Genomic DNA, 22805 nt, shown 5'->3' on the forward strand with positions numbered 1-22805 from the left:
ACCAGACCAATACTGACACATATACCAGTATACTTAGCATAAAATAAATGTATTTGTATTAGACAAACACTGATATAGTATGACTACCAAAATTACTGACACCTAAACCAGACCAATTTTGATACTTAAACTAGTATCATTAAACTAGTAATACATAAACTAATTCAATACTGATATTTATAACTAACCATAACCAAACACTAATAACTTAACCACCCATAGATTTAGACTACCTAACTACTGACACCCAAACTAGACAAATACCGATACTTAAACCTGTATCACTTCTTAAATACTGATAATTAAACTAGTCAAGCAATGATAACTACAGTATGACTACCAAAACTACAGACAACTATTATACTCCAATACTGATTCTTAAACTAGTATCATTAAACTAGTGATACCCAATCTAGACAACTACAGATACCTAAACTCTTATGACTATCCAAACTACTGACACTGAAACTAGATCAATACTGGTACTTAAACTAGTATCAGTACTTAAATACTGATATTGTGTGTATTTTTTATCATTTTAAAATACTTTCTTTTGTATGCCAGTCTAATATGCAGAGAATCTATATGACATAACGATTCTCCTGGGACTCTGTGATGAAGAAGAAACAAAACTCGACATGAGAGGGAGTAAATGATGACAGCATTTTCATTTTTGGTTCTACTTTCAATCTAAATGAAGGCTTGTGTTTGATAGCAAATATATTTTTTAGTGGCTAGTTGTAATTATAACAACCCTTAGAGCAAGAAAAATCCTGTTTCCTGAGCCCTTTGAGTCCAGCTCCTAACATGAGTTCAGAAGTGTTATGCTCATTTAATATCATCATTAATAAACACAATAGGCACGTATTAACAGAGCGACAGCTCATTCCTTCCATCCACTCCTGCAGCAAAACCTCCCAGATTCGAGTTTGTGCTCCGTCACACTCCAGTCAGACCTGTCTACCTCTTTCCACATTACTGTAATATACTACATGAACACATGTGTGTGCATTACGTATAGCTGCAGCTGGGCAGTCGTGGGTCCAGGCGCTGTGAGGGTCTCTCCTCTCTCCTCTCCCTGCTCGTGTGGCCCAGCTTTGGGTCGGCTGTAGAGGAAGGTGGTTCCCCCTGTCTGATACTCTCCCGGCGGGTCGACCGCCCAGCGTCCGTTCACCACAGACTGACCTGTTCCACTGCGCAGGGCTGCACACACAAACACAGCAGGACACAAGCTGTGGTCACACATTTACACATGCAGTAATGATATATGAGGTACTCGCAATCACACGCAAATTATTCTAGCTGTTCGCTCAGTTTATTTAAATAAAATAAGCTGAAACAACACAAATCTTTTCATTTGCACTAAATTTTATTACGTTAAATGAAATAAAATTTGTCAAATGTTAAGTTAACTTAAACCATTTGTGTTGGGACTACATGCATCATTTGTGTTGCATTGACTGAAACTGGACAGTGGATTTCCAGTTCCCAGCAGGCTCTGCATAGGGATAGATCAGGAGAGTAAATGTTGAAATTAAGTGCTGTTTAATGTGTTGTGTAAAGTGAAAGACCTGTTAAAGTTTGATGTTTCAGTTATATTTGAAATTTAAAAGAGTTGATGTTATTTCGATTTGTAAGGTTACCATTTTGCTTTTTGCATTTTGCATAAAGCTATATTGTTCTAGGTGAGCTGTAACTGTGCTAATGCCAGTGATGAGAAAAGTTTTACTTGATAATAACTTGCATGTTACAAAAGTCACACTTAGCATATGAACAAGTGTTGCTTTGACTTTTAGTTTTTATAGAAATAAATAAAATAAACTAGTTTAAAATCTAACCGATCATTCACACAGTCTTGTGGTCATCAGTTCTACCGCTCTCTATTAAACAATCATGAACATGTACGTGTGCACGACAGCTACTCACAACCTAACCTCACCTCTTCACCACAATGGTAAAAAAATATATATATTATTTCATGTTCTACAAACTCTTTTAAATGTTCAAAATAACTAAACATTAAAGTCTTTCCATTTTCTTAAAAACAGAAAACTTGTGCAACTCTGCACAAGGGCTACCCTGGAAATCCAGAATTTGCTCAGCGAGTTACTCTGGCGTCGAGTAATGATGCTCATTAAATATGCCCTTGTATCCGAGCTGCACCAATCACATCGGGTTATCTGATATAGGAGGGCAGATGACGACAGCGCTGTGATGTCGAAGTCATTAGTAAACATTGCAAGATGGCTATGGATGAACACCAGTTGTTTGGCCGCTACAATGAACGAGTTAGACTTGGCTTTTTATCTAAAATAGGAACAGAAGACGCCGCTCGAATCCTTCCTTTGCAAGAAGGACGTTTTTGCTGTTTTGCCGACCGGATACGGCAAGAATCTAATCTATCAGTTAGCTCCGCTGGTAGCTAAGCGTATGGGGCTATATTGTTGTGATTGGTCGTAGTGTTATCCAATGCATGCTTGGTGCCGCCCCTCGAGCTGGCCGATTTTCATTAGTCGATGCCAGACCATTAATCTTTCAGATTTGAGTCTGGATTTCCAGGCTACACAAGGGCACCAGTCTGAACAGCAACAGCACTGGTTGAATCAACAAGAGTGATTTATGTTCGCGAAACATTCACAGAATACGTCAAATGAAATTGGTGTGATCTCATTCACTTAGGATGAATTTTACTCAACCTAGTTTACCTAGTTTAACTTCACATAAATTAGTTCAACTGTGTGGAAATAGGTGTCATAATTGTATTAAGTTAGACCAATGAGCTATTGTTTTTGAGTGCTGCTTCATTTTCTTTATTTTCTTTTCAATTTTTGTTTTTGTACATGTTCTTGGAAGTTTTTTTTAAAGATTCATCTGACAGTCATTATTTGTTTGTGAAGGGTGTGGAAGTCTGTTTTTAGCGGTCTGTAATTACAGATCTCAGTTCTGCTTGTGATGATCGTTTTATGGGTTTCCTTCCATAATCACACATCACATGCATCTAGGAATTCTCCTCCATGAGAAGATCATAGCAAAAGTGTCAAAGACAGAGGAATGAAAAGGAGACGATGTAGCACAGATATCAGAAAACTAAAATTACTAAGCAAATGTGTATGGCACCCATAGACATATATCTAATAATGAGTTATCTTTCATGTCTTAAGTGTTTCTCCTCACATTGCTTTGAGAGTATTGCGTCGATCTCAAAGTCTCAAAATGTGCACAATATTGCCAAGACACTGACGGTGGCAATCACATAAACTCCTCATTATTCATCAAAATCTTTCAAGACCAAATAATCAGAGCTGTGCTATCCATGATACACTATGAACTGTGTGTCAACAATTGACTCCTATTGACACCTGAACAAGACTGATACAGATACTTAAACAAGTATGACTACCCAAACCACTTCTTAAAATACTAACCAGACAAACACTAACAACTAAAGTAGTAAGACAAAAAATACTGACACCTAAACTAGACAAATACTGATACTTAATGTAGTATGACTACTCAAACAACCACTCTGAACTTGACCAATACTGATCCTTAAACTAGTACCACTAGTTAAAATACTGATAATTAAAGCATTATGACTACCAAAACTACTGACACCTAAACTAGACCAATAGTGATATTTAGACTAGTATGACTACTCAAACCACTCTAAACTTGATCAATACTGATCCTAAAACTAGTAACACTAGTTAAAATACTAATAATTATACCAGACTAGCACTGATAACTAAAGCGTTATGACTACCAAAACTATTGACACCTAAACTAGACCAATATTGATACTTAAACTAGGATAATTAAACTAGAGAGAGCTAAACTAGACAAATGCTGATACTTAAACTATGGCTACTCAAAACTGACACCTAAACTAGACCAATACTGTACTGATACTTAATAAACTATTTTCACTACTTATACTGAAAATTAAACCAGACTACAGCCCCTAAACCAGTCCAATACTGATGCTTAAACTAGTTTCATTAAACTACTGACACCAAAACTAGACAAATAGTGAAACTTAAAGTAGTCTCACTGGTTAAAATACTGATAATTAAACCAGACAAACACTCAGAACGAAAGTAGTCTGACAAAACTACTGACACCTAAACAAGTCTCTGCAGTGAACACATGTCTGGATCACAAACACTATAGGACAACCCACACACTGAACTTTAATACACAGTGTTAGAGGAAATCTAAACAATAATAACAGTGATAGTTAACACCTCCTGAGCTCTGAAAGAGCAACCTCTCAACAATAAAACTGGGGCAGACGGAATCACAGACAGACACAGGAGAAAGAAAAGCAAAAGCCAAAAAAAGGATGTCAGCGAGAGAGAAAAAAGATGATTTCTCACGTAACCCTGCAGTGTTTTGTCTACTACAGAAGTCTGCCTTCAGGGCACAATCACAGAAGCCAAACAAACACAGACATGTCCATGACTGTGACTCAGGGTCATATTCTTTAAAGAAAACATGCCTGTATTACCCAACACATCCCAGAGAGATCCCGCACATTTAAACAAAACACATAATCTATGAATCCAGGCATTCCTGAGTCATGTCCAGGCTAATATTAAGATGAACAGCATATCAGCATCTCTCTCAGGACAATGACTCATTTCTGCCCCAAAACGCACCACGTGCTGAAACAATGGGACATTATCATCTACAGACACTGAATTTAGACTTACACGCTCTAGTCTAGATCTCTAAAGTGATCAACTGCAGCTGTATCTCTCTGCTAATGATCTGTTGTTTAGAAGCCGAACGTTTGGCTGGAGGTCTGAGCTTAGCTTGGGTCACTAAACCAAGGAACAAAGACCAATTCACACTAATCTCACACCAGCAGGTGGAAACATACACTGACATGTTATGTGTAAGCAAGCACATGCATTCACAGTCACACACACATGCACACGCTCATGAATGTGATGTTTTATGTCAGGACGAACTCCCATCATACTGCAAAAAATGCTTTTCTTACTTAGTATTTTTGTCTTGTTTCCAGTCCAAATATATATAAAAAATCTTAAATCAAGATGCATTTATTAAAGTAGTAAAATGGCTGAAGATATTATGTCTTGTCTTTTGGGAAAAAAACAAACAATCTAGATAAAACATGCAAAATGATCTGCCAATTAAATGGGGTAAAAAAAAGAATCTTGTTTCTGTTTGAATTAAGATTATTTTTAGGTAAGAAAAGCATTCTGGGTGAACTATTCCACCCTGCAAATGCAAAATGCAGTAACTACAACTCATGACACATGCGTTTGGTTTAGCTCTACTCAGAATGGATTCTGAAATTCAAATCAAATCAGTCCAAACTCTTTAAAATCAGTTCCTGCATTTTTCTTTGTAGGGGAATATTTCATAACATTTCATAACAAGTTATTTCCTTTATGAAGCTGTTTTCCACTACGTAGGTTCTCACAATGAAAGTTTTTCAGGTTTTATTATTGTAGGGTCATTCGGTCACCATAAGGAAAGACAAACAGAATATAAATGACCACACACACACACACACACACACACACACACACACACACACACGCTTGTATTTCTATTATGGTACTAGGGACTTTCCATTTTTTAAGGAGCTAATGACATTTTCTGACCCATAAACCTGAACCCTCACACAATGCTTTATGTAGTTTAACATTTATGTTTCATCAAAGGGGACCTATTATGCCCATTTACAAAGACTTGATTTCGTTTTTGGGCTCTACTAGAATAGGTTTTAGGATAGGCTTGAATGTTCAAACTATTATTTGTCACATATTTGACATTGTTGCAGCACCTCTCTTCCCAGTCTGCCAGTAACACTCTGTTTAGTTCCTGTCTCTATGAAGCCCCTCCTTCCAAACAGGGCAATGTGATTGGTCGGTTGGACCAGTGTGTTGTGATTGGTCAACCACTCAGAGCATGTTTGGAATATGTCCCGCCCCTTATCATAACCACAAGTTTTACACACTACTAACTCAACTCAACCAGGCCCGGCCCAATTTTTTTGTATGCCTTAAATGAGGAATATTGTGACGTGTTCGTTCCCAGAAGTAAACTCAAGACTACAATGGAGGCGTTTCAGGGAGTTCAGAAACAGTGACACTGATATAGAGAAAATCACCCTTTGGAGAGCTTCATACTCAAACAGCAACATTACACACGAAAGAAAGCTGAAAATATACAAAAAGCATAAAAGTAACCCTTTAAGACATTATATAAGCAACTTCCTCATGGGGATTTTTCAGGGTCTGTTTCCCACAGTTTAGCTGATTTTAGGTTTTACTATCCTTAGAGCGGATATTTGGTCCAAACTTGACCCACACACACAGAGTTACAGTAGATAGTTCGTACCCAGATAGTTTGGACTGGCACGTCTCTCTGTGATGTTGATAGCTGTGGCTCCGGGAGGGATGTCCAGGATTTTGTGGTAACCCAGAGGAAAGCTTGTGTTCAGGAAACTTCCTGTGATTCTCTCACAGGTGCCGTCTCCACCGCCACACACACCACAGCGATCCCGAACCAAGCCTGAGCCCAACACACCGTCACAGCCCTCACTCTGACAGAGGAAAGAGGCTTTTCATTAATAATAACGTAAGATATGAATGACAAGATCAGACAACATCAGATTCTATCCTTGCGAAAAAGAAGTGCACTTAATTGTACTGAATGTGCACTTGTATTGTCCTTCAAATCTTACAAATCTTATTATATTAAAATATTAAAATATTTATTGTAATATTTAAAGTTAAAATATTATTATTAATTACAGATCATTTCATTATTTTAATGAAATAAAAGGCAAATTAAGTGTATTTGAAGAGAGTACTATGAGTATGTTAATCATTTAAAATGAGAAAGTTTACTTTGAAGTACATTTTAAATCATTGTTTTAATATTCTTTAATGTGCTGACTAACATAATAAGGCACACGTACTTGATTATAGTTTTAACTGTTGTATTTAAAGTTAATATATTTTGAATGTACTAAATTACAACTTCACCATTATAAATGTGTAATTACAAATATGTTTAAATACATGAAATATAAGTTTCAATAGAAATGACAAACTGTATTTTAGTTTATCATAAATGCTTGTCAGTGTATTCAGCAGTACATGTTAACCATATTTCAAAATAAATTGATATAACATATAAAGATGTACTTAAGTGGGTCAGAAAAAGCACTCTCAATTTTTTTTTTTAAGTATACTATTTCTTTTTAAAACTATGCTAAAATGTAATTCTTTTTCACAAGGTTAGATCTACATATCTCACAATTCCAAGATTTGGCAGATTTAGACTTTGAATTGAATCTCTGAGGAGACTGATCTCTGACCGGTGATGATGTTACTATCATTTTTGTGCATGTTTTCTCACCAGACAGCGTCCTCCCACACACACATCATTGGGTGTGTTGTTTGCGCACGGCGTTCCATCTCGTACCCTCTCCGCCTGCCGCACGTAGAAGCGGTACCCGACCGGCCGACAGGTCAACTCGCACTGCTGCTCGAGACCCACTACAGAGGAAAACACAGACAAAAACGTTACTTCACATTAGATTTATTACGTTATAGCAGTTTTTCCTTATTCTTCACACAGCTATTGTACTTTATTAGGTGTCAGTCTTTGTATAAGACGATGATGTTTATGACATTAATAACTCACAGCTCCCAAGCCCAAACAAACCATTTATTGAACATAAGCTGCAAAAATAAGCCATTCAGCCATTGATGTCACAACCACAAGCTTACATATGTATAACATATAGTGTTATACTTTTTTTTAGAAACACAGTATTTACCAGCTTTGCTCACTTCATTTGCAAACAGGTTTGATAATTATAATAAACGTCATCTTCAAACAGAGGTATTAAAGGCACAGTACACCATTCCTAATATTAAGGGTCAGAGATACAGTGAAAAATGGTCATTTGGTGAGTTTATGGGTCACATGAGTGAACGTCAGTGTTGTTATTGTTAACTAAAACTATTAAAAATGGTTAATTCTTTAACTGAAATAAAGCTGAAATAAAACAAAAACAAATATTTGATTAAGAAACTTCACCAGAAATTAGAAATGTTGCATATGTTGAAGTCCTAACTAAAAGTAAAACTGAACTAAACAGAAATATATAAATAAAAAAGCGAGAAAAGCACATACCAGCTATCTCAGAATATGAATAACCGACTATAATCATATAAATGATATAATAATAACGCTGATGGACGTAAACAGTTAATAAACAGTTCCATGATAAAGTACAATATGGCTACTTTCATAAATGCTTAATCATCATGGATCCTTCTGCCCTCATGAATGAAACTCTTTCTGAAAACTGCTCCGTCCTCTTTATGAACCTAGCTAAATCCCCTGGGTGCGGATGCAAGATGCTTCAGTCTCTCTCTTTCACAAACACAACGCAGTCCTGAACTATTAATTACAGCCAATCAATGCCATGATCAAAACCTCCATCACAAACACAGGAAACAGTCATTATTACTGGTGTTTACTAACACAAATATAACACACACTTGAAACTTGCCAATTAAGGATTTTATCTGTTTATCACAATTATAACATGTCCTGATACCTCCTGGCTTTGTGACTGTGGGAACCCTGTGAATATCATACAGACTTTAGCTCCATTGATTTGGACCAGTAACCACCAAGTAAAACGCCAGTACATGCAAGCATAGTTAGAAACTGCAACTTCAGCATCAGCTGAACAAAACAGGCACAAGCTTATCAGTCCATCCTTAAAGGTCATTGATCTGATCTGAATATCGCAACGTTCAACCTAAAACACAATACAATTCAATGTGTCATTCAAAATATAGGGGAAAACACCTGTGAAAAATGCATATGGAAAATTCCTCCGTATTAACACAGACTTTTCCTATAACAAAGTTGTGTTTACTTGGCTGGAGTTGATTCACTGAATAACTATAGACTTGACAAAGTTTAGTAAGTTACATCAAGGGCCAGATTTACAGCTTGCCCTTTTGGCATTAAAAAACGTCTCAGGTTATGACTATAACCATTGCTCCCTATCAAGGGAACTCACGCTGCATTGGAAGTAGTGATGCCATGTAAGGGCAAAGCAGCGTCTCGTTCCCTCGAAAGGGGACGTCTCAGGTTACGACTGTAACCATTGTTCCCTGAGAAGGGAACGAGACGCTGCGTAGCCCTGACATAGCGTCACTATTGCCCATTGTCAATAGATCACCTGCAGAACTTTCCATCTGCACTTTTATGAATCAGTCGCTAACTGGCCAAGCGAACGCTCCACTCATGTACCGCTCACACTCACTGGTAAAACGAAGTCGCTCAAATCCCACTCCAACATGAAATTTATCTATGTCTTTCTGTTTGTAATAACATCTCGAATAAGTGTCTCCAGAGGAAATATTACAGCTTCTCTCCCACTCTCACGCTAATTTGCCTTGTTTAGTAAATCTGGCTCCAAATCTACGAAAGCGTTTTGCATGCAAGTAAACTAGATCTTCACAAGCAGAATCATATATTTCACGACATTTTCTCTGAGGTAGTTATTTTTGGTCGTTACACATTTTCTGCTCATAAAGATGTGACATTATTGAAATACATTTATGCCGGTCTATTATTTTGCCATGATCTGATTTCAGATAACCCCGCCCCTAAACAGCACGTAAACACAAAACAAACTGTGGTTGGTTCCTTTACATGTCTGTCAGATTAGTCTAAGTGGGAGGTTCTTATCCATAAAAGACTGGAATGTGGACCAGACTTTATGCTGATAGTCAAAGGTCGGGTTACGTGAGACTCTCGCTGTCTGTCTGTCTATCTGAATCAGCTGACACTGACAAAAGAGCGAGAGATTCCAAGCCCGTCTTTTCCCATTCCGTCACAGTTATCTTTGAGAGATTATGGTGGAGACAATGGGAGAGAGAGAGAAACAGAGACAGACAGAGAGAAAAATGCACAAGAAATAAAAGTAAAAAAAAAAAAAGCTATAAAAAGTGGACAAAAAGGTAAATTTTAAAGAGGAGCAAAAGCTAAAGTGTAGAAGATTTATCTTCATCGCACTCTTTTTCTTGCTCTGTCGCTCTCTTTCTCTCTCTCTCTCTCTCTCTGGTGTGCAGACAGTGGAGTCTATTCAGACTAAATATACTTCCCCACTATCTCTGTCTCTAAACAAACTCAGAGAGAGAACCAGTGCACGAGACAGGAAGACAAGAGAAAGAAAGAACAGCACAGGATGAGAGAGGAATCTGTTCAGGGAAAGAGGGATATACAGAAAGACCAAAAGAAAGAAATGGAATGCCAGAAGAAGAGCGTGTGCGCGAGACACAGTGACCCTGAAAACGGGACATTTAAGCCTCACTCACACTGAAAAAAATAGTAACATCTAAATTAACAAGCTTTATTCAAGTCAAAAATATTATTTAACATCACAGAATCAACCTAAATACATTCATTTATGCAAACAAAATTAATTGTATTGGGTTAAATCAGGTAGAAATGGCTTTGCAGGTTACCAATTTGTTCAGTTTGAAATGATAAAACAATGGTTACACTTTATTTCAATAGTCCAGTAACTTTATGTCAACTAACTCTGATTCATTTGCAACTACATGTCACACCTCGTGGCCTAATGGTTACAGAGTCGGACTTGTAACCCAAAGGTAACAGGTTTGATTCTCAACAACAGCAGAAAACGACTGAGGTGCCATTGAGCAATGCACCTAATCCCCCAATCACTCCCCGGGCGCCGCAGTTAATAGCTGCTCTGGGTCTGTGTGTCCACGGCTTGTAGTGTGCGTGTGTGTGTTCACTACTCACTGCTCCTAATGTGTGTGCACTAACTTAAATGCAGAGGACAAATTCTGAGTATGGGTTGCCATGCTTGGCCTTCACTTCACTTAGAGTAGGGTAGGGTTCAGGTTAGTAGAATACATTTAATTGTACTTGCGAAGTTACTGATAGTCAGAAATGTCTGTTGAAAAAGTAGAAAAATGTCTGTTGACATTTTCTAGAATGTCTGTTGTGGAGCATCAAAATAAAGAGTTAGCAGATATTAGGCAGAGAGTCTACTAATATTCTATTACTGGTAGTTGACGTAGTTGCAAAATTACCTATAGTTAATAGAATGTCTAAAGTGGACTATCGAAATAAAGGGCCCTATCATACACCCGGCGCAATGCGGTGCAATGCAAATGCGTTTGCTCCCCTTTTGTTCGCCCATGGGCTGCTGGTCTGAAAACGAGATGTGTTCAGGCGGATTGTTGCTATTTTGAGGCTGAAACTTTGAACTGAAAATTTTTGTTATTTAAAGAGCGTGTTAGTAATATGCGCCTATAGGCGGGTCCACATCGCGCGTACACTTTGTCCCATAGATGTTCTGCTTGCGCTTTAACCTCGCGCACAAGCAGATCTGTTTCCTCAATAGAGAAGCGTTCAGTTATTCTGCTTGCAAATTCCGTCATGTAAATAGCGAATCCCCCATGCCACGATGCAACTGGCTTTTAAGGGGAATGGGAGATGAGACTCTGATTGGTTTATTGCACGTTACGCCCAAAACACACCCATTACTCATTAAGAGAATAGGGACAACCCTTTTAGACCATGCGCCGGGAGCGCCGACCATCTTTCCCGTCGTTTAACTAGCAAAAGTGTATTCAGACATGCCCTAAGTGCACTTGCGCCGTGCACTTTAGACCATGCGCTTAGATCGTTAAAATAGGGCCCATAGTGTTACCAAAACAATAAAATGCTACATTGAAATTGAAGAAAAAAACGTATTGTGCAATTGTAACGGAGGCCAGCTAGTAAGAGGTGTGCGAGTAAACCTCACTCCCCTGGCCTCAAGAGACGCACTGACGCTAGAGGCAGTGGCCTTCAGCGTCCTTGTTAGCGTACCCGCTTCCCATGTCAGAAACGCTAGTTTGAATACTGCTCGGAGCAGTGTAAGTAGAACCGAAGGGGTTACGTTGGTGCCGTGACCCGGATGGGAGTGAGGTTTAGGGAGGTGAGTGTAATGGAGGCCAGCTAGTAAGAGCTGTGCGAGTAAACCTCACTTCCCTGGCCTCAAGAGGTACGGTAGAGTCTGTGGTCTTCAGTGGCATTGTTAGCGCACCCGTCTCCCATGCCTGAAACTTTGCTTCCGGTCGGAGCATTATGAGTAGAATGGAGTGTTACACAATGTTGTGGTTGTGAATGAATTATAGATGTAAAACTAAGAAGTGCAATGCTCAGAAGTCCTAATAAACATTTAACAATTTATTTACTTTTCACTTAAAGTATGACAATTTGTACTGTATCAATTCTGAGATTGTATAAATCTCTGTACAAGTATTTATTGTTGTAAATACAGATATTTTACCAACAACTGCACAGACAGTAAGAGTATGTTAACTGTGTTTGGGCATATTCATGTAAAATGTCTTTCTAATATTTTGCGAGCTTGTTTTTGCTTAAATAAAGGTAAATTTAAGAATGTGTTGTGATTGGCTAAGAAAGAGTCGGTGGTGTGTGTTATACAATGAAACCTGGCCTAATCCTTACTGAAAAACCAAAAGAGACACATTTTCAGACATTTTGGATGTAAAAGCCGACAGAGTGGGCAGAGGTTATGCAAAGACGAGCCCAGATTTACTGATCAAAGGCGATTTGATCAAAAACACACACTCCTCATCCTACACAGACTTCTTGCGGTACGCAGCTATTAAAGGTTGTGTGCTAGATTTCAGATGGATGACAGACTCCAGTGCAGTTCAGAATGAAATACTAGCTTACTAACAGAAAACTGACAAAGCACTAATTGAACCCATTGACATTTGCAAACTTTTCAAACAGTAGTATTCACTTGTGAAAAAGAAGCACACTTCGGCACACTAAAGAAGAGTAAAGCACTAACACATTATTTGCTGTGCTTAAAACAAGCTGTTTTTCATAATATGTTAATCCAACAAGGGATCTGTGCCTCCAAATACAGAAAAAGAAAACTAATGGGACACAAAAGTGCACTATATTCCTGGCAAGCATCTACTGCACATGTTTTATGTTATTGCATGCATACAGACATTTGCATATAATGTGTATAGTATATAAACTATGTGCTGTAAAAAGTAGTGAGTGTAGGAGGACCTTCAGGTGTAAGTGTGGTCGCAGAGAATTGAACCACTAAGAGCGTGTTAGTATGTTATTCTGATCATAGCCCACATGTCTCTCTCACTAACACAGCTGTTTCGCCATCTCCATCTCTGCCATCGCTCTCTCTCTCTCTCTGGCCAGTCAAATGGCTGTCCTTCTCAACTCCCCTAAAACCTTGTTTACAGTTTTCTCTCCTTGTCCCCACCCCCTGTCCCCTACCACACAGTTCTCACTTCTCAGTAAACTCCGTTTATTCAACACATCCAGCTCTAATAATCTCTGAGCTGGGTGGAGAGATTTTGGCAGCGGACGAATAAGACAGTGAGGGATTTGGAACAACGCAAGGAAAACGAAAGGAGGGAATGTTTAGTGAGAACTAAACGAGCGAGAGAGCGAGAGAGTTTGGTTTCATGCACGCTCTCTTTCTCCTCGTTCACTTGGATCTTCCTCCATCTCTCCTTCAAGCTCTTACAGGGATAGGTCATCCAACATTTTCACCTTCCATTTTTCCAAACCCACATAACTTTTTTTCTTTCATAGAACAAAAAAGAAGAAATTCTGAAGACTTTTACTGGTCATTTTTTTTACCTGGTGACATTATAACCCCACATTATATAACAAACCTGATTGATATTTTATACTTTTTTTGGCAAATAAAAAGTATTTTAGTATAATTGTAAAAACATCCAACTTCAGGTCGTGGTTCACGTGACTTTTTACTGTGAACGTAAGAATAACTTTTATATTCTTAGTAATATTTCAAAATGAAGACTTAATGGACTGAAACAACTTAGGTTTGCTTGATCATTTTTAGTAAAATCATATAAAATGTGAGTATCAAATATGATCCATCAGCCTTTTGCGGAATGTTTATTTGTTCATATCTCAATCATCATTATATTGCATTGCATTTTATGTTTTAAAACTGCAGATTTTTTATCATAAAACTAAGCATTTAAATAACATCTTACTAAGACATACGTATTATTGGGAGATATAGAGTGACAACGATTGATATTTGTATGATTTTATCTAAGTACTGTATCGGCTATACTGTTATAAAGATTTCATTGATTTACATTACAATATATCAGAATTTCATCTTAATTTTTGGCCATATAAATATCAGCATCTGCAACAAATTGCATATTTTATAATAAAATTTATGTTTTTTTCTTTCCTGAGTATGAGCTCCATATTCTCACTATATCATACTATATATGAACCAATATTGTATTTTGTCTAATGATCAAAGAAACATCCATTTATTAAAGAAAACAGATTTTTTTCTGACTTTTTTTTTCATATGTCAGGCTTTACAGGGTTAAATTAAATAATAAATAATTAGAAGTTCCCTATCAGTCGCTCACTCCCTACATACTTCATGACTGACGAATAGGAATCTCACTAGAGAGGCCAATCTACTTCGAGTGAAACTAAATGAGCCAATGCACACTGGCGTGCAATCATTTGCATCAGCTGTTCAGCGATGCAGCACGGGTATATAATGAGCAGAAGGTGCGATTGCACTTCTGCTTTTTGCGTCGGAGCCGAACACGATGCTGTTTTCTCTACTAAGAATGTTACGAGCAAGCTTTCAACAGGACCTCTCCAGTCTGGTGCGGGCGATACAGCGTGGCAGTGTGGGCGATCTCTCTCTCTTTCTGTCTTTTTTGTTTTCAAATTTGAGCAAAACAAAAAAGTTGTTTTTACAGCTGGTAAGGTGCACCGTGAGAGCGCTGAAAGGCTGTTCTTCCGGCTGGTAAGATCGCCAGCAAGAGAGACAGTGCATGACAGGTGCACATTCCTGTCTGTGTTTGCTGTGACCATTCCCCTGCGTGCTTCAGCACCAAGGAGAGCAGTCCCTAAAAGAGCTTACACGGGAGGAGCGCGTCTTTTTAAAGATGTCACTCTACCTGTGTGTTTCTCGATGCACATGGGATGGTCACAAGCGCTGTATCGCGTGTCTGGGCCTCGAACACGCTGAGTCAGCGTTCGTGGATGAGTCACCCATTGTGGGAAGATAACCATCTCGGAGCTTCGGTCGAGACTCTCATTCCTGCAAAGTCCCTGTGCCACTGCCGCGATCTAACCCTCCACAGAGGGTTACTTCAGGCAGTAGTGCAGGTCACCTGAGGGTTACAGTGAGTGCGCTTCCTTCGGGGAACCAACCCCCTAGGAACCCTGCTGGACCATCCACGAGGTGTGTACCAGTCGTTTCCTTCGGTGCTCCCATTGATCAGACGTCAATCGCTGTATCAGAGGGTGGGTCAGACTTCTCTGAGGATGACGATTCGGCGCTGCTGCCCCCTTTGGGATTGACAGCGGTGCCCGAGTCGGACCCGGAGATGATGGCTATGCTTTCCCGGGCCGCCAACAGGATCGGGCTTGTGTGGAACCCTCCACCGTGTCCTGAGCCCTCGAGGCTGGACGATTGGTATCTCAGGGTGGCACACGCTGGTTCTCAGAAACCCACCCCGGTGCCTTTCTTCACGGAGGTGCATGAGGAGCTTACTGGAGCGTGGGCGGCACCTTTTACTGCCAGAAACCGTCCCGGTGGCTCCTTCTCCCTCACCACCCTCGATGGCAGGGCGGCTAAGGGTTACATGCATATCCCACCAGTGGAGCAGGCCGTTGCTATGCAACTGTGCCCTAACTCCACTTGGCGCTGAGAACCGTGTCTCCCTTCCCGGGCCTGTAAGTACTCGTCAGACTTAACCGGCAAGGCTTACAAGGCCTGTGGAGAAGGCCTCTGCCATACACGCCATGGCATTGAAGGCACTGAAGGACCTGCACGAGGGTGGTCATGATCCCCAATTTCTCCAAGAAGTGAGCGGTCGGTGGGTCGGGCATAGGACGGGCGACCCGGAGATGGATGGGACTGCTCTCCAGGAGTTGGTGACCGCACCGCTCCCTCCCCCGGAAGAGGGCCAGCTGGAAAATCTTTTGTTCCCTTTTATTTGTGTTCTGCCACTGGCCTTAAAACCAGCGGTACCCAAATTCTCAATAAAAGAGCAGTTTCTTCCATCTCTGGGTCCGAAGAGGGCCCGGAGAGCAGTGGGAGGAAAGGATCCTCACCACTCTCATCCGCCTCTTCTATCGCCAGCGGGCAGCAGCGTGCAGTTCGAGAACCCATCCAAGCCACCACCTGCGGCTCCTGCCCCGTGGAACCAGGTAAGTGCCCTTTGGGCTGTCCCTGTCTCCCCTTGTCTTCACGAAAGTCACGGAGGGGGCCCTTGTTCCCATGAGAGAACAGGGCGTTCGCATCCTCAACTATCTCGACGACTAGCTCATTACTGGCTCACACTCTCGAGATCAGTTATGCGAACACAGGGAGCTCGTGCTCAGGCACATCAGCCAGTTGGGTCTGCAGGTCAACTGGAAAAAGAGCGAAGGATCTTTGCTTTGTAACAGCTGATGCAAATCATTGCACGCCAATGTGCATTGGCTCGTTTAGTTTCACTCAAAGTAGATTGGCCTCTCTAGCGAGATTCCTATTTGTCGGTCACGACGTATGTCTCCATTCCCTCCTTCAGGGAACGAGGGTTACCATACGTAACCGAGACATTTCAGAAAGTCACTGAGCCTCATTCATGAGACTTCTGTAAATATATCAGTAATTTGTATTCTGAGTATTCTGAGTAAGTAAAGTAATTTGCAAGTAAAAGGGACCTTCCCGAAAACTCTCCCTCGGATTCACAAATGCTTTGTAAACATCAGATTTGTTAGTTCAACGTGTAAGTTAATGAATTCCAATCATTCATAAATAGGTCTTATGACATGCAACCTCAATAGTTTAAGATCGCCTAGGTATATGGACAAACAAACTCATGAAATATTATTATGTTGCATAGTGTTATCAAAATGCAGTCATCAGTTTGTCTAAAAGAACACAAAACTTTCAGAGGTTTTATGCACCATTTACGTGTGGAAGGGGAACAGGGTTCGTGAAAATACGAAGACTTTCATGAATCCGAAAATTTACATCACACGGCTTTACGAACGATTAACACAGAATTTGTTCTGTTCGTGTTTCATGAATGAGGCCCAATAAGTCTGTAGCATAAACAGTTGTAATTTGCATGCTTTTTGTGTGGAACAAACCAAAACGCAAGTAATTATTCACTAAAAATCTTCCCCTCCAGTGAAGCAGATCAGTCCGATTTGTTAAAAGAATAATTTAAAATGGATTTGTGAACTGATTAATAGAAAATATCCAGCTATAGAGGAAAATGTGTTCCTGTATGGGACATTGCTGTTTCTCTCATGAATGCACCAAGGAAAACTAGAATGGGTGGCAATATTTTAAGTAAATTACTTTTTGTAATGACAGAATTACATTTTTTCAATGAATATTTTTCTTAAGAATGTCCCTTAAAAACCCTGGGCACACTGAGAACAAGCCAAATCATACGCAGAACTGAACAGCAGCACCATGCAGTAACAATTACTGCACACACACATACACACACACACACACACAATATCACAATCACATAATGATCTTTAGAGTTGAGCTGGCCAAAAAAATGATCTCCAAGGGACAACAAAACAAAAGCATGTGCGCGCACACACACACCATACAGCCAAACCCCCAATGTCCTGTCCAACAATAGCTCACATAACTGCTGGAACCTACAAGAGTTTTACTTCTAATAAATCGGAGCACATTCTTGTACCTCCTAACCCACAGCACACATACACACACACACACACACACACACACAGTCCCAGTGTCGCCTCTTTCACAACAGCTCATGGCCTGAATACCCCTGAGTGCGTTTGTTTTGATTTCATTTCTACATAAAAGCAGTTTCAGAACACATTATAAACAGAGGGGTGGATGTCTCTGTCATTTCAGTGTAACTGAATTCTTACACGGAACTCTTCCTGATACCGAACCTTGTGGGATAATCAGCACTGTCTCAACTGGACTCAACTTTGTCCAGTATTGAACCATGTCTGATGCTGAGCTCTGCATGCTGCTTAGCTTTGTCCCATACTGAACTCTGTCTGATGCTGGACCCTGTTCAATAGTGAACTTTCTAAAATACTGAACTCTGTCTGATAAAGATTTTGTAGAAATCTCATCATCATAAAAATTTTAATCTGTGCTCTAACCTTCCTTTAATCCCTCCCTATTCTAGTTAGGATAGGGAGGGATACTCTAAGCAATGTCTGAATCCTTGTATTTTAAGCACTTGTGTTTTTTTGCCTCTTCACGATGAATCGCTTGCTGTATTCTTCACTTGTAAGTCACCTTGGATAAAAGCATCTGCAAAATTAATAAATGTAAATGTAAATGTAGAAAAGTGAACTACATCTGATACTGAATGCCATCCATACCTACGTCTGCTCTGTGCTGCCACACTTTTCAATTTTAAGCTTTCAGCTCTATCTTCGGCTATGTCTACACTAAGCCAGATACATTTGCAAAAGCATTCCTTTTCTCTATGTTTTGGTCTTCCATCCACACTGAGACAATGGTTTTGCTCTGCTATTTGCAAATCGCTGTCCAATTGCGTTTTGTGGGCTGTTTCCACGACACTGTTTTTAACTATGCAAACTTTTGAAAGTCTCTGTGTAAACTACAAAACATCAATTTATGAAAACAGTGACGTAATGCGCAGTCTATAGGCGTGTCGTTTTTCTTAAAGTCCCACTGTGTTGAAAATCAAGTTTTTAATGTTGTTTATATGTCTATGTAGTGTTTTTAATATGCTTTAAGACATAAGTCAACACCATTGATGAGTATTTTCTCCTTAAAACTGCAGTGAACCGAAGACAGTCTAAAAAATGCTGGTGTTTCTGACGTCACAAACTACCTTGTAACCAATTAGGTCAAAGTGCCGGCAGGCTTTAGCAGGGCTGGATTTCCCGATTTACCTTAAGCTGTGCCTTATCGTTAATACGTGTTTCCCGAAACGTTCTTAGTTAAGTATACCTTCTTTAAGTCATACCTTCGGAAGGTTGGTCTGGACCACTCTTAGCTTTATCTTATCACTGTTGACCGTCTATACGAATATAATTCTGAAGTTGTAATACACCCAGTGTTCAATTACACTAATTCAAATGTGTTTTCATGCAAAGAATAAAATTGTCATTACACTGATTGTTGTTAGCTTTTAGATTATATTATCCAAAGGCACATCAACTGGCAAACCATTAGGCAGTAAAGGCTTAGGAGTCTATTTAAAGGGAATGATTGTGGTGGGGAAATTGCTCAAACTATAGCAGCGATACAGCGAATAGTTGTGCTAAAAGACGGCGCCGTCCACGGACCCCTTTCAAAGGCCAATGAAAGCATACGCTTTCGGTTAAGCCCTATTCGGACGGTAATTGTTTCTCATGGGGTCGTACGGTATTTTCAACATTTAGGTTAGTCTGTGATTTTATTTAGGGCTGAACGATTAATCGCACTTTCCATGTAATCGCACTTAAATCGAGATGGCTTATCACAATTTTAAAATCGCAAAGGCTGCGATTATTTTTTATACGCAGCTTGTCATTGATGTAACTCCGCCATGGACGGTCCCAAGCCCGGTCTGAGAAAGGAGGAGGGTTAGGCGTGGGACTAGCAACCCCACCCTGTAAAAAAAACCTTTGCTACAGAAACGCAAACAAGAGCAACAGGTAATTCCACCTTGGGGAGAGACGGGTCTTCGTTAAGAAGAAGAAGGAAGCTGCAGGGCCGATCTCCCTTCTCTCAGCCAGGGCAACCAACATCGGTACATGGAACGTGAGGACCATGTACGAAGCGGGGAAGACAGCGCAAGTGGCAGCAGAGATGCGGAGCTACAACCTCACCTTGCTTGGAATCAGCGAAACTCGATGGACGCAGTCCGGTCAGAAGAGGCTGATCACTGGCGAGATGCTGCTGTACTCGGGACATGAGGAGGATAACGCCTAAGGAGTAGCGCTGATTTTGTCAAGAACAGCACAGCGAGCACTCACTGGATGGGAAGCCCACGGCCCAAGGATCATCACAGCATCTTTCCGAACGAAGAAGAAGAAGATCACGATGAATGTTGTGTAGTGCTATGCACCCACCAATGACAGCGAAGAGGGAGACAAGGAGCAGTTTTATAGCAGATTGCAGTCCATCCTGGAGAGTTACTCAGAGAAAGCACAAGGAGTGGTTGTCGACAGAGACATTGAGGAAGATTCAGGAAAGAAAAGAGAAGAAAGCAGCCCTCAACAACAGCAGAACAAGAGCGAAGAAGGCCAAAGCACAAGAAGATTACACAGCCACCAATAAAGAGGTAAAGAAGGGATATATTATAAAGTTACCTAAGAAAGGCGACCTCAGCAAGTGTGACAACTACCGAGGGATTACACTACTGTCCATTCCAGGGAAAGTGTTCAATAGGATCATCCTGAATAGAATGAAGGACCAGGTGGACACCCAACTCTGTGACCAGCAGGCAGGCTTCCAGAAAGACAGATCCTGTACGGATCAGATCGCCACCCTGCGTATCATTGTCGAACAGTCACTGGAGTGGAACGCTTCTCTCTACATTACTTTCGTAGACTACGAGAAGGCTTTCGACAGCCTGGATAGGAGTGCTCTTTGGAACCTTCTCCGGCATTATGGTGTGCCAGCCAAGATCGTCAACATCATCCGAAACTCGTACAACGGTATGACCAGCAGAGTGGTCCATAGAGGGAAACTTACGGAGACCTTCGAAGTGAGAACCGGGGTTCGTCAGGGATGCCTGCTCTCGCCCTTCCTCTTCTTGCTAGCCATCGATTGGATAATAAAGACTACAACGGCACGTACAAGAACAGGAATCCAGTGGACACCCTTCACACAACTCAACGACCTGGACTTTGCGGATGACTTGGCCTTGCTATCCCACACCCGACAGCAGATGCAGGAAAAGACAAACAGCACAGCTGCCACCTCCGCTCAACTAGGTCTGAACATCAACAAACAGAAGACAAAGATCCTCAAGGTGAATAACACCAACAATGACCCAGTCCAGTTGGACAGAGAGGCGTTAGAAGAAGTGGAGGCCTTCACCTACCTGGGCAGTGTCATCGACAAGCAGGGTGGAACAGACGCTGACGTCAAGGCACGAATATGTAAAGCAAGAGCAACCTTCCTACAGCTGAGGAACATCTGGAGCTCGAAGGAACTGGGCCTAAGGACAAAGGTCAGGCTGTTCAATACCAATGTCAAGGCGGTCCTTCTCTATGGTGCAGAGACATGGAGGAAAACAGTGGCGACGATGAAGAAAGCTCAGACCTTCGTCAACTCCTGTCTGCGAAGAATCCTCCAGATCCGCTGGCCAAACACCATCAGCAACCAGGACCTTTGGCAGAGAACCAATCAGCTTCCTGCAGAAGATGAGATCCTGAAACGACGCTGGAGATGGATTGGCCACACGCTCCGCAAGCCAGCTTCCAACATCACCAGGCAAGCGCTCACTTGGAATCCCCAAGGCAAAAGGAAAAGAGGAAGGCCAAGAAATACGTGGCGCCGAGATCTGGCAGCTGATACCAAAGAACTTGGATACACCTGGAGCCAGCTGGAGAGAAAAGCCCAAGACAGGGATGCCTGGAGAGCTCTTGTCGGCGGCCTATTCCCCAGGAGGGGTAGCAGGCATAAGAAGAGAAGATTGTCATTGATGTACGGCTCTGTAAACACTGCTCCTTATGAAAGCACTGTGTGTTTGAGTCACTTATAACGTGCATTTGAAAAAACAACACGCGTCAAACATCTTTCCAAAACATGAAAAGCATTTTTGAACCTCGTCCAACAACAGACAACATTTAATAACATGCATTTACTCCAAACTCACTTCATAACGACAGTTGAGCTCATCCTTTTGTGAGATGATGTGCTTCTTACACAGAATAAGGCAGTCGTGTATTTATAAGTCATGTTTAATCAAAGCGTTTCAATCGTCTGTTTATTCAGCTACAGCGATAGAGATTTCCTGGAATGATGCGCATTATTGTACTTCTGTGGCGGGGCATATTTATCGTGTTTGCATGAGAGCGCCCTCTGGCGTTCAAATGGGGCAGTATTTACTACCAGTCAGCCGCACTCCACTGACAAGCTGCGCATAAGATAATAGCAAATCGCGTGCGGTTTTGTTGTGATTAATCGTTCAGCCCTAATTTTATTGCCGTCAGAATCCAGAATGTCAGTGTTTTTCTTCCACCACCCGCGTAAAAATCCCCGGCCAAATTACCTACTGTTTTTTGACAAACACCAAGGTCGTGTAATTTAATTGTCATCCGAATCCACATCTCTAAGTGTACAAGAAGAGATCGCTTTAAACTTCACTGTTTAAATCTTTTTTGGTCACTGCCGAGCACCGTACGTATCATAACTGTTGCGCTTCACTGTAATTTGCATACATTTTAAAGATGAACACTTCTATTACTGAAATGCTGGAAAGTTTTTACAAGAACAATATTTCATCACAGCTCCACCTCAGCATACAAAAAGTAGAAAGAAGAAATAACATAAACAGTTGTAATGGGCCGTTATTGTGGCAGCAATATATGATAAAATTTTTAAATATGTAGGCTAGGCTATTATAGTTTGAAATATTTTTTATAATATCACATTAATCCTAATAAATGCAATTTCCACTATTTCTGAAGTGCTTCTTTTATAAAGAACACCGCTTTCTCAC

The 22805-nt window shown here is 40.6% G+C and overlaps 1 protein-coding gene across 2 annotated transcripts in view; it reads right to left on the bottom strand.

Moving 5' to 3' along the window:
- The window catches only part of adamtsl4 (ADAMTS-like 4), a 66226-nt gene that overhangs the window by 12878 nt on the left and 30543 nt on the right, over positions 1-22805 (bottom strand). For both annotated transcript variants that reach the window (XM_084385172.1, XM_084385171.1), the window contains exons 6-8: positions 7402-7541; positions 6376-6580; positions 1016-1203 (exon numbers count right to left, since the gene is read on the bottom strand). In XM_084385172.1, the coding sequence (XP_084241298.1) occupies positions 1016-1203; positions 6376-6580; positions 7402-7541 (533 nt within the window). The remainder of the gene's footprint in view (positions 1-1015; positions 1204-6375; positions 6581-7401; positions 7542-22805) is intronic.

This window comes from Rutilus rutilus (assembly GCF_951802725.1).
Source record: "Rutilus rutilus genome assembly, chromosome: 17".
NCBI classification, from domain to species: domain Eukaryota; kingdom Metazoa; phylum Chordata; class Actinopteri; order Cypriniformes; family Leuciscidae; genus Rutilus; species Rutilus rutilus.